This window comes from Hyperolius riggenbachi, chromosome 4 (genome assembly GCF_040937935.1).
Source record: "Hyperolius riggenbachi isolate aHypRig1 chromosome 4, aHypRig1.pri, whole genome shotgun sequence".
Lineage (NCBI taxonomy): Eukaryota > Metazoa > Chordata > Amphibia > Anura > Hyperoliidae > Hyperolius > Hyperolius riggenbachi.
The window spans coordinates 253,623,027-253,636,265 of NC_090649.1; the positions used below are offsets into that span (position 1 = coordinate 253,623,027).

The 13,239-nt window shown below is 39.4% G+C and overlaps 1 protein-coding gene across 1 annotated transcript in view; it reads right to left on the reverse strand.

Moving 5' to 3' along the window:
* Positions 1 to 13,239, reverse strand: part of RNGTT (RNA guanylyltransferase and 5'-phosphatase) — a 456,995-nt gene that overhangs the window by 62,124 nt on the left and 381,632 nt on the right. Inside the window, exon 13 of the mRNA XM_068279398.1 lies at positions 6,780 to 6,880. Within this exon, the coding sequence (XP_068135499.1) occupies positions 6,780 to 6,880 (101 nt within the window). The remainder of the gene's footprint in view (positions 1 to 6,779; positions 6,881 to 13,239) is intronic.

Below are 13,239 nucleotides of genomic sequence, written 5' to 3' on the forward strand. Positions count from 1 at the left end.
TGACTGACCCTTTACTGCCAAAACCAATTCCGGATACAACCCCTGTTGTACTTGGCGAAATAAAACCTGATTCTGATTCTTCTTACAGCAACTGTGCCTGCAGTAATAAACAAAAAAACTAAGCACTTCCCTTTTTGTCACAACCAATAAGATGTTTGTTGTAAAAGACATCTACTGATTTATAGGTGCATTCAGCAGCATAAAGGAATCATTTGCACTTTCACTCATTGAGCAGAAGTCATTGCTCTCATTAAGCTTAACTGTGCATACTTCATGTTTTAAGAAGAAAAATGCATATGAATGTATTGAAATAGCGGAATTTTCATATGTTCACTGTGGTAGGATGGATTTTCTTTATTATTTATATATTGTAATATGTGTATGTATATATATATATATATATTTTTTTTATAAAGCCGCCTATACAGAGCACGGGGCAGAATGTTTGAAACGCAAACTCCCAATTATGAAATACCCCTAAGCAATATGTATACATAAAGGGTTTCTTGGGATAATGTTAGCCACAACGTGGTGTACTTGCCCAGTACAATCACCGATAAAGCGGTACAAGGCATAATAGTGTTGAGAAACATTGCACTAGATGATTGCAGAGCAAATATGCAGCAAATATTAATAAGACTGAAAAGGAGCAATACAAACACTAGTTTGTAGTAAAGTCACGAGTAAAGTGAATAAATAGCACTGCAGTCTCAGGGCCATATGCGATTGTTGAACTCGCCAGCGCTAAGTGTTGCCGATATCTTAAATTAGGTGATGCTCCCATCCATCTAATCCAATTCAACATTCGCCTGGGGTGTGGACCTTTTTCATCGACTCAGATAGTGGACCATGCTACCTAACAATCGGCCATCGGAAGCCAGCAATAGGATTTGCTGGTAATCCTTGCGCGGTGGTAAGGTGATAAGTAGCTCGCATCTGCAAGCTACTCATCACCTTGAATAGAATATGGCTCTTGGTGAGAAAAAATTCCCAAATAGAACAAACAAACCAAATACTCAACTAACTACTAATATATGAAAACGTTTAAAGAGCGGTCATTCCTTTTTACCCTTCATGCCAGAAGCTACTCCATTGTGCACAGTGCAGTCATCCCTTCTTCCTTCTCTGTAGAAACAGATGCATCTCTTTGCTATAGCAGAGCAAGGCCTCTATTCAGCACGAAACCTCCGAACTGCTGCCTGGAGGATTGAGCCCCACTATGCATTTGTTCTAGTAAAATATTCATAAAATGTATTGGCGTTGATGGCAACCTATTTACCCATTGTGCGTGTGTTTGCACCTTTACACAGAACTATTTTTCCTACTGTCCTGAAGCAATGCATTATGGGTCTTACTTTTTAAATGTGTGGAAGAAATGACATGACAGTTACCGTCTGATTAAAAAAACTAATACTGCACCTTTTATGCCTAGAAGAAATTGTCTGTTTTCCTTCTAGAGTATTGCCATTTGAAAAACCAGAAGGTCTGGCAACTGTTTCGCAAATCTATAGCTGCAAGTAAGCAGTAGAATATATATGTATCGGTCAGCTTTTAATGGCTTCCTAGCATTGTAGCAGTGACATCCCATTCAATTTTAGAAGGCAGAGGAATGCATTAGGAGCGTTTCCATTTGCTTGCTTTTTAAATATATGTCAGTCTATAGGGCATGAGGCAATCTCTTCTATTCCTATTCATTGCCTGAAATAATTTTCACTTGAAAACATCTTCTCTCTTATCTACAGTCACACTTCACCGCACTGGCTGAATGTATTTGTTTTATCTGAAAACAAATTTACCAAGTCTGACACAAAGGCAGAGCTGGTCCATGTGTATTGCTTTTACTAGGAAGTGAAAAGGCTTCTTCAGTAGAGGTTTACATGCCTGGAGATAAAATCTCATTATAAGCACTCTAGCATCTGAAAATTTATTAGTAACCTTGTCTTAAAACTCACATCACTACTAACCAAAGGGAAAATACAGCCCTGCCAACATGCTGGTTGCAAAATATTAATAAAACATGCACCGAGTAACATCACAACATTCCTTCTTACTACAAAATCATTTAGAACTGCTTTATTTGACTACATTATAACAAAACAGGGAATGTTCCTGGTCAGGAGTTCAAGGTTTACGGCAGTAAAATAATGAAATGAGAGAAAGAAAAACACCTGCAATAGAATGAAAGAATGTGCCTTCAAGGGTTCAGATTGAAACATGTTTACCAATGACAAAGTGGTTTATTCACAATAAAACATAACCACCGAAAACAATGACATTCTTACCACAGAGTAAATCGGAAAAAAATAAAGAAATGGCAACCAATGAAGAAGTTGAGATCTGCTTCCAAATGCACTCAGTGGCCACTTTATTAGGTAAACCTGTTCAACTGCTGGTTAACACAAATGGATAATCAGCCAATCACATGACAGCAACCGAATGCATGTAGGTATCTGCATGAGGTGAAGAGAAGTTGCTGAAGCTCAAACGGAGCTTCAGAAAGTGGAACAAAAGGGGATTTAAAGAGGAACTTTAACCCGGGATTAAACTTCCTCCCAATCAGTAGCTAATGACCAATTTCCCGGAAGAAATCTTTACCTTTTCTCGAATAGATCATCAGGGACATCTGTATGGCTTATATTGTGATTCCACAGTGAGATATCAAAACCATGGTCTTGACTGTTTGCTGTCTGTGAACCTTGTTGCATTGTGGGAAATAAAGTGTGCTTCCAATTGCCAACCAAGCAATATCTTGCTCTGTGCATAGAACTCCCAGTAACTAACATTCCATACAGATCACCTATCACCACCAGTGATACATTTCAGAATGTAAATCAGGGTGAGGAAAGATTTTAAAATAGGCAAACCCTGACTAAATAATTGATAAATCAATATTGTAAATCAGGGAGACAAAAGATTCTGTGCAAACACTGTCTAATTTATGAATTAAAATTGTAAAATATAAGCAGTTTTATTCATTATGTTATTTTTACTACAGTTTCTCTTCAAAAGACAAATGAAACGAGAGGGATTTGGAGGCTGCCATATTTATTTCCTTTTAAACAATACCAGTTACCTGGATATCCGGCGGATCTTCTGCCTTTAATACGTTAGATCATGAACATGACTCTGAACATGCAGTTTAGATATGTAACTGGATTTGCCTAGTGCTTGTTTCAGTTGTCTGATTCAGACACTAATGATGCATGAAAGATCAGTAGGATGCCAAGCAACTAGTATTGTTTAAAAGGAAATAAGTATGGCAGCCTCCATATCCGTCTCACTTTAGGTATTTTTTTTATTATAATTTGAAGTTTAGAATATATCCTTATTGGGAGTGTTTGTGCAGACAGATTGTGGTTGTTGGTTGGGGGTACTTTCATTTATTTTTAAGTGCTATATAATGAAGATGAAACAATTGTTAAATTTCACACAATGAATTCTTAATATACCATTTTGTTATAGTGTTTTGGAGAAGCATCATTCTCCCCCTAACCCTTCCCTCCCCCATTGGCTCACATAGTCACATCTGCTAGACCAGCCATCAGCTGCATGCAGAGGAAAGAGGAAGAGAGCTATATTGGTGTTGGAGAGAAATTTTTGGCTTGTGAAAAAGTAATCCATCCACCACTTCTACACTTTTATATTTACGTAATTGCTATTAGAATTTTGTCAATTCTGAGTTTAGCTGGGCTTCTAAAAAAGGTTCAGTGGATTCTGTGGAGCATGAAATTTGTCTTGACGATGAATAAGGGCATTTAAACAGGTGTCTATTTTTATCCTGTTAAAAAGTTCTGTTATCAGGATGTAAATCCAGAATGCTTCTCACTGTCAGCTAAACTGAAGATGTAATGGTTTATATTCAAATTAGTCTGTGTCTGATTTATTTAACGAAGCCTTAGGAAACACAGCAACGTGCCACATTTGTCATTTTGATAAACAAGAGTAACATAAGCATGCTCGTTTTTAAAAATGCTTCCTAAATCAAGCTATGTAAATATATTTGGTTTGAACAGTACGCTACATCCATCACTAAGGCTAAATTAAGTGAAGGCACAACAGCCAATCTTGTCTGGATAATTGCGCTGGCCCAGCCTTTGTAGAAAACAGCATAAACTGCGTAAATAGAAAAAGAAAATCCACTGTACTGAAAAAAGATAAAAACAGCTCGAGATTTAAATGTGGCCTAAACTGAAGGCAGCTGAATAATTACTGAAGAAATCACCTATGGGCACTGCGTATTTATCATTTTGTGTGCCTCTACATGGTTTATAAGTATACTTGTTGGTATCAAGCAATGCAGATATGATTCATATCATGACTTAACAGTCTTTTCCACAGTAATAAATATAAATTAATACATTACAGCCAACAAATAATGCCTACTTGCCACAAACAACACACATTTTTTATTTGTTTCAAAAACACATCATGGCATTATTTAGGTACATTTATTTCCACATCTGTGTTATATATTGCAGTTAACGAAAAACAAAGGTCATAGACAGAGATTATGTAATAGTCTTTATGTGATATACGAGGGATATGCAGTCCATCCTTTTTTATTATACTGTATGTGGATACTGGTGGCCCAATATGCCATGTGCCTTACATAGTGAAGTTGAAAAAAAATACATAAGCTCATCGGGTTCAACCAGAACACACAGTACACACTAGCCTGCACCCTTACATACCTCAGATGATCCAGAGGAAGGCAAAAAACACTCTTACAAAGATGGAAAAAAATGCCTTCCTGACTCCAGATGACAATCAGATAAAATTCCTGTATCAAAACCACCAGGAAGTATCTAGTAATTATAGCCATGGTTGGTCTTCAATGCAATCAAAGCCCCTAAAACAGAATTTGCCATAACTACTTCCTGTGGTAATATATTCAACAAATGAACCTTTCTTACTGTAAAGAACCTTTTCCAATAATTCTAAGAATTCTCTACCATTGGTAGACTGCAGCATTGATGTCTCTAACCAGCGCTCTAATAACAGTAACCCGATACTTTGTCCAGAATAACAGAAAAGAAAAATCTAAAAAAAAAAATTCTTTTCCACAGTAAATCATATGTGTGGAGTCACCAAGACATGAAAAGATAGCAGAAGATTCCCAACAAGAGTGAAAGCAACCTCTCACTCATCCCCCAAACTCAGCATGGTGTGGAGTTGTGTTTGAGCAACTGGGCCTATTTTGCTAAGGATCAGAGGTGAAGATCATTGGAGAGCATAATTGATCAAGCAAACATAGCCTGAAATAAGTAAAAACTACTAATTATTAAAGTTTAAAAAAATCCAGATTTGGAGTCTAGTCTTCTTCTGTATTACCTTTCCCTAATTTGCAGCTTTTGTTTTCTGTCATTTTTTTCTTCTTCTAAGTCCTCATACATGTATACGAGGGCTGTTGTCCACAGAGATTGGAACTTGAACTTTTGGCTAAAACTTTAGGACCCGAGTACATAGCTCAACTTCCCAGAAGCATACTGATTGTACACAATGCCACACTAACCAGGATCAGACCTGAATTTCCAACATATCATTCCTACTGGTGTAGGAATGATATCAATACATCTAGTGATATGGAACAGAAAATTCACATCAGCCCACTAGAGCCAATTAAAATACCCTACCACAGGATTATTTGGATTTCCTGCTGACAATTCATATTGATCTAAATGAATGGTCCAATGTGTGGAGCTACATGTGGCTGAATTAGCAACTGGGCAAATCTTTGCTACGGCAATCATGGCTGTACTAAGCTGAGTGACTGTAATTTTCAATCCCTTGGCTCAGTAAAGCCCCTTCAATGTGTAGCTCTGCTTACCTGCAACTGTGCACTTACACATACAAACTCCCTGCCTTTAGATTCCTGTTGTTAGACTGAAAACGTGCAACTGTTACCATTTATGGTTCTGCTGTAATGCATAGGTGCTGAGACACAAACTGGCAACTACTGTTCTTTTTACTTTGGCTATTACTTGGTCACACTGGGTTGACCCATCAAATAGTTGAATTAGAGAGGAAAAAAAATAGGTTGTATTGCAGTGGGAAACACATTTGTCTCATGAAAAAGATAATCTGTCTATCACTTTGCTCCTATACAAGTTTTATGTTCATTTATCATACTAGCTGCTACTGTATTACAAAATACCTTGTTTGTTTCTAGGTCTACATGGACGGTACGTTTGCAGTTTTGGTGAATGTTTTTCAACAAATAGAACAATATGTAGTCCAGAGAGTGTTGGAGGCCCACTTTTTGTTGTGAACATCCACATAGTTGTTCACAACAAAAGGTAGGCCTACGTTAATGTTCACAACAAGATAATCTTTATAATGCAGATAAACTGAAGACATAGGGCTTTATTCAATAAAGCACACAGGAGTGCAGCTTAATGATAGCAGGGAGTGTTATAATTCCCTGCGCACGCTATGCAGCCATAACGTGCGCCGATACATTACGCTGAGCTCAGATAGTTTAAAGTGCGCTTCGTTACACTAGCACTCCACTGGACCCGCCCAGAGCACGGCCGGGCCAGTAGCTTCAAAGGACAAGATTCCTGCACTTTGATTGGACCAATAGGCTTGCCTGTCACTTGACAGTCAGGCTATTGGGTGAATCAACGTGTAGGAAGATCGTACTTTGAAGCTACTTGTCTCAACGGGCTCCGGGCGGGTTCAGTGGAGCGCTCGTTAAGAGTAACGAAGCACATTTTAAACTATTTGAGCCCAGCATGAATCAAGCCCATTGTGTTTAAAATTGTAAAAATAATATTTACCCTTCTCCTCCAACTCGCGTTATTTTAAGTAGAAAGTCTACTGAGTTCATGTTCGGAGGCTTCCATTTCAAAATGTCATCACAGCGGCCAGCTTTGTACTTCTAAAAGAGAAGAAAATATAAAACGAATATTAAAAAATTATGTTTCAATGTAGAGGTCTGTGGACTGTCATGCTTTTCTGTCCATAACAATAACAACATCAAAGAGAAAACTGTAAATCAACTAATTATGAAATAAAAAAAAAAAAAAACAACGGCCATAATACACAAAACACTGGAAAATATACAATCCCTTTAACCTGACAGGTTTTGTATTTATCCAGCTGCTCATACAGGATTCTTAAAGTTTATTTCATATTCTGTGCATATTTCTGAGCCAGTGACAAACAGTGAATTTATGGTATAGTATATACCAGCTTTCCTGCAAGCTCAATAATGGACTAGAATAAACCTTATAGGTAACATCTATACATTTGCTATGAAGTGGCATTAATCTTCAAAAGGTCCAGTAGGTGCTCCAAGTTCATGAGTCTACTTCTATATCCTGAAAGAGAACCCTTTACTAAAAGTACTGTCGCTATTTTGTACCCTCTTGTTGTTTCCCCACAAAGGAGTCTCCGGGGGGAGGCCTTGGTATCTGTGAGCTACACCTGTTGAGCAAGCTTATGGAGAAGCAAGGGCCAAAGTGGAATTCCCAGCACTAGACTCCCAGAAGGCAAAAATATCCTTTCTAACCAATAGCTGAGCCAGCAGACTCATTTGGCTGTGGTGTTTGATTAGGCATACATGTCTGAAAAAATTGAAGCTGCCCATCCAAGTGTTATAAAAAATAAATAAAAAATCAGGGAGGTCAAGGCCTCCCTTAATCACAGGTCTGGTCAACGTTTGCAGTCAGATACTAGTCCTTTGGGTATAGGTACTGCAGCATTCTTGACCACATATAATATCTTAATTAATATCATAATTAAATCATTTTAAGCAGATTTACCTGCCCCACCACAACCAAAGGAAGTCTACTCCAGCTCTTGGCAGTTAAATCAGTGAGAAGAAGAGCAATATTCGCACCAAAGAAGCAATTATGCCCAAATGCTGGAACTGTTGGGCAATCTGCAAAGGACACTTCACTGAGGTTAAAGTAATATTCCCCGTTTCAAGAGCATGATGTAAGATTTTTCCCAATTAATCTTCAGACCAGAAAATGCCCCAAATTTGCTTATTAAGCCTATTGCACTCCGCAGCAATGCACGTGTCTTCCAAGTAAATAATGATATTGTCTGTATATAGTACAATAACATCAGTATGCAAACCGCAGGAAAGTCCAATATGCACATAGAAGATCAAAATGTAATGGTCAAGGCCTCAATTGTTACGGCAAATAAGAAGGGCAAAAGTGGGCAACCGTGCCTAGTGCCAAGCTTTAGATCAAAAAATGTAAATACCTGCCCAAACACAAATCCTTGCCCTTGAATTCCTATATAGAGCTCTCACCCATCCCTGGAATTTTGGATCGAACCCGAATATATCTAGACACACTCTGAGAAAAGACCAATCTATTGAATTGAAGGCTTAACATGATGCAAAGTATAAGAATGCATTAATTTACTCCTTATGTTAATGGATGTTCCCTTCCCTGGCATAAAGTCGGTCTGATCCAGGTGTATTCTCACAAGTCGCCTCTCTAAAGTCACACAGGCTGTAAGCTGGTGCCGCTTGTGTACGAGCAGCTCTGCACTCAACAATGCCTTGTTGTCAATCTTCCAGAGGGCCTCACTTAGCGAGGGGGCATCAGAGCACTGAGGAAAGCCTCAATAGGATCCTGAGGCTTCCCTCTCTTTAGGTAAGTATCTCCTTTTGTACCTAAGCTTTGGCTCGCATACACTTTAACAAGCAGGGCTCTCAAGGCGCTCCACACAATACAACCAAATTATCTGATTATTATTTTTTATCAAATCAACAGATAAATCTAATGACTGTTTTCCTTTGATGAATTAATTTCAATTGATTGTAAAAATAATCAATATATGTTTGATGTGCTGGTAATCAGAATTTCTTCAGAGATTTTCAACCCCCTTAAAAAAGCGGTTAATAAACAGTTAAAGAAAGAAAAATATATTTACACATGGAGCCACCTTTATTGTATATTTGTTTATTTACGCTATAAATCTGTACGTGTAGTTTGTCTTTATCTACGTATTTTGTGTCATACCTTATTCAAATCTTACAATGATAAGGATAGTGCTGGCACAATAGACATCGATAACAATAAGGCAGACAGTAGCATGTGCATTTTAAGAGGACGTAGTCAATTAAATAAAATTAAGCCACTTGACATAAACTTGGTACATAAAATCGGTGTATTTTTAAAAGTAAAAACTAATAGCTTCTTGTAACCGAACTTGGCTTAAATACTAAAAGTTTACATGTTCAAAAAACCTGAAAAATAAATTGACTTAATATGCTTAATGTCCCTCAGAAATCATAATTTTACATTTAAAGACATTTTACAGTAGAAACAACCATTTCAATGCAAGATAAAATCTATTAAAATGTAAAGCTCACTCAAGACAAAGGACCAAAGGAAATTGAAACAGCAAAAGAAAATGATACAGAGTATGTTATAAAATGTTGAAAATGTTCATATTGTTAAACAACCTCTTGATAATTCATTTTTCTCTGGCAACAATTAATAAGGATGCTAACCAGGCAATCCAATAGTTAAAAATCACTATTTCTTGTTGATAAATGATTATTCCCCAGTTTACCTGACTCTTATTTGGTACATCTGCCACACAAAGGAAGCTGCAGGACATGCTGGGTTTTCCTTTTTTGCTTCTCTACTTTCCCCTCAGACTTACTAATGCAGCCGGATTGGCTGAAGCCTCTTTCCCTCCTGTTTTCCCCTCACACACCTCTGTTCCTCTCTGATTGGCCAATATTTCTCCTGCTGAGACAATGCACTTTCTTTTGCAGAGCTGTGTGTCTGAAGACTGGCAGGAGGGCGGGCAAGGCATACACAATCAGGCAGAGAAGAGTAAGGGAGGAAATGACATCAGGATTTGCTTCAAGATGGACACAGTTAAGATGGAAAATCCAAAGAAGAATTTTCTCTTTTTTAACTATACAAAAATCACTAAAATCAAAATGTGGACAGTACAATACATATGTTATGAAAGTAGAACAAGTATTTATCTGCTTATATACAGGGATTGCAGAATTATTAGGCAAATTAGTATTTTGACCACATCATCCGCTTTATGCATGTTGTCTTACTCCAAGCTGTATAGGCTCGAAAGCCTACTACCAATTAAGCATATTAGGTGATGTGCATCTCTGTAATGAGAAGGGGTGTGGTCTAATGACATCAACACCCTATATTAGGTGTGCATAATTATTAGGCAACTTCCTTTCCTTTGGCAAAATGGGTCAAAAGAAGGACTTGACAGGCTCAGAAAAGTCAAAAATAGTGAGATATCTTGCAAAGGGATGCAGCACTCTTAAAATTGCAAAGCTTCTGAAGTGTGATCATCGAACAATCAAGCGTTTCATTCAAAATAGTCAACAGGGTCGCAAGAAGCATGTGGAAAAACCAAGGCGCAAAATAACTGCCCATGAACTGAGAAAAGTCAAGCGTGCAGCTGCCAAGATGCCACTTGCCACCAGTTTGGACATATTTCAGAGCTGCAACATCACTGGAGTGCCCAAAAGCACAAGGTGTGCAATACTCAGAGACATGGCCAAGGTAAGAAAGGCTGAAAGACGACCACCACTGAACAAGACACACAAGCTGAAATGTCAAGACTGGGCCAAGAAATATCTCAAGACTGATTTTTCTAAGGCTTTATGGACTGATGAAATGAGAGTGAGTCTTGATGGGCCAGATGGATGGGCCCGTGGCTGGATTGGTAAAGGGCAGAGAGCTCCAGTCCGACTCAGACGCCAGCAAGGTGGAGGTGGAGTACTGGTTTGGGCTGGTATCGTCAAAGATGAGCTTGTGGGGCCTTTTCGGGTTGAGGATGGAGTCAAGCTCAACTCCCAGTCCTACTGCCAGTTTCTGGAAGACACCTTCTTCAAGCAGTGGTACAGGAAGAAGTCTGCATCCTTCAAGAAAAACATGATTTTCATGCAGGACAATGCTCCATCACACGCGTCCAAGTACTCCACAGCGTGGCTGGCAAGAAAGGGTATAAAAGAAGAAAAACTAATGACATGGCCTCCTTGTTCACTTGATCTGAACCCCATTGAGAACCTGTGGTCCATCATAAAATGTGAGATTTACAAGGAGGGAAAACAGTACACCTCTCTGAACAGTGTCTGGGAGGCTATGGTTGCTGCTGCACGCAATGTTGATGGTGAACAGATCAAAACACTGACAGAATCCATGGATGGCAGGCTTTTAAGTGTCCTTGCAAAGAAAGGTGGCTATATTGGTCACCGATTTGTTTTTGTTTGGTTCATTGAGAACAGGGTTGTTCAATAATAAAATGATTCCTCAAAAATACCACTTGCCTAACAATTCTGCACTCCCTGTATGTGTTTTTTTTTCTGACATAGTATGGCTGACAGCTGCTCTTTAAAGAAAACCTGTAACGAAGAAAACCTGTAACGAAGAAAACCTCCCCCTGGGGGGTACTCACCTCGGGTGGTGGAGGCCTCCGGATCCTATTGAGGCTTCCCCCGTCCTCCTCGGTCCCACGGCGGCGGCGGCGATAAAGCTCCCCAAACAGCAGGGATGTAAATATTTACATCCCCGGCTCCAGCGCAGGCGCAGTATCGGCTTTCCACACAGAGATAGGCGAAAATACTCCTGCGCAGTAGAGTGGACCCGACGGAGATCAGCTATTTTCGCCCATCTCTGTGCGGAGAGCCGCAACAGCGCCCCCGCTGGAGCCAGGAGAGGTAAACAAATCAGCGCTTGTCAGGCTTGTCGAGGGAGGATTTCGGGACACTTCGGGGATGGGGGGGAGGGGGGACTGCATGCAGCTACAGGGGAGGGGGAAGCCTCATTGGGACCCTGAGGCTTCCCCCGTCCGAGGTGAGTACCCCCCAGGGGAACTTTTTTTGATAGAGTCTCTATAAAGCAGAACAAAAGTTTTCTAACTTAATAGCACCACAAACAAAGATCCCTTATTTTAGGTGAAAATGTAAAAAACAACTTTATCTACAGTTTTCACACTTTTTTTTCAGTGCAGAAGCCAGTGTGATCAGGTTAGCGCACAACAATTACTGTTACTAACGGACCAAGGGTACTTCAACAACCTAATTAGACATATGGATCAGCAGGGCAATTTCTCATTCCTCTGAATTAAACTGGACATTATTCTAATCTTATTTCTTGTTTCCAAGTCTAGTAATTGGTGGGACATATTTCCAAGGCTTAGTATTTAGCTACAATGATGCAGGTACTCTGGCCCAGTAACTAGCAATATGTAACACAGATAATCAGACACAAATGACAGAGGCACTTGGGCCTAGTAATTAGTAGTAAATGATGCAAGCAATGAGGCCAGCAACACTTAATATAATAAATGACTTAGACTTAATAATTAAAAGTATGTAGCTAGGTACCTGCTCAAGAAATCAGCAAAACATAATGCTGTTTGTAAGGCCTAGTAATTAGCAATAAGTGACACCGTTATTCTGCTCTAGTAATTCGCGATAAATGAACCAGGTACTCAGGCCGAGTAATTAGCCATACAGGACAGAGGTACTCTGTTCTAGTGATCAGTAATAAATGACCCAGGCACTCAAGCCTCATAATTAGCAATAAGTGACACAGGTAATCCGGTGTAGTGGTCAGAAACCAATGACACAGGCAATCAGGCCTAGTACTTATCAATACATGATATGTATTGATTAGTACTAGTTGATAGAATATGTAACCCATCCTGCCTAAAGCCTACTATAACTCCCTCAAAGGAGCTATGTGAGAAATTTGCTTGCTACTTTGCTGACAAAGTATCCTCTATTCGGTCTCTCATTCAGTCCACAGCACCCAAGACTCATGCAACTCCTGGAAATAGCTGCAAAAACAACCTAACACCCTGGACTGACTTCAAAAGTATTAGTGAGGAAGAGATCTCAGACATCCTCCGTCGACTCCGCCAGACAACCTGCGACCTGGACCCTGGACCAACTAAACATATGCTGAAATGCTCTGATCTGCTTGGTCCAGCATGTCACAAAATAGTAAATTGCTCTCTGCAAGCAGGGAGGTTTCCTACCTCTTTAAAAGAAGGAATCATCAAGCCCCTTCTTAAAAAACCTTCTATTGATCCAGATGCTATGAGCAGCTACAGACCTGTCTCCAACCTCCCCTTCTTAGGTAAAGTTATTGAAAAGGCTGTCTATCTGCTACTTGAAACCAGGCTGTCAGTAAACAACATCCTGGACCCTCTACAATCTGGCTTTAAGAAACACCACAGCTGTGAAACAGCCCTCATGCAAGTCTGCAACGATCTGCT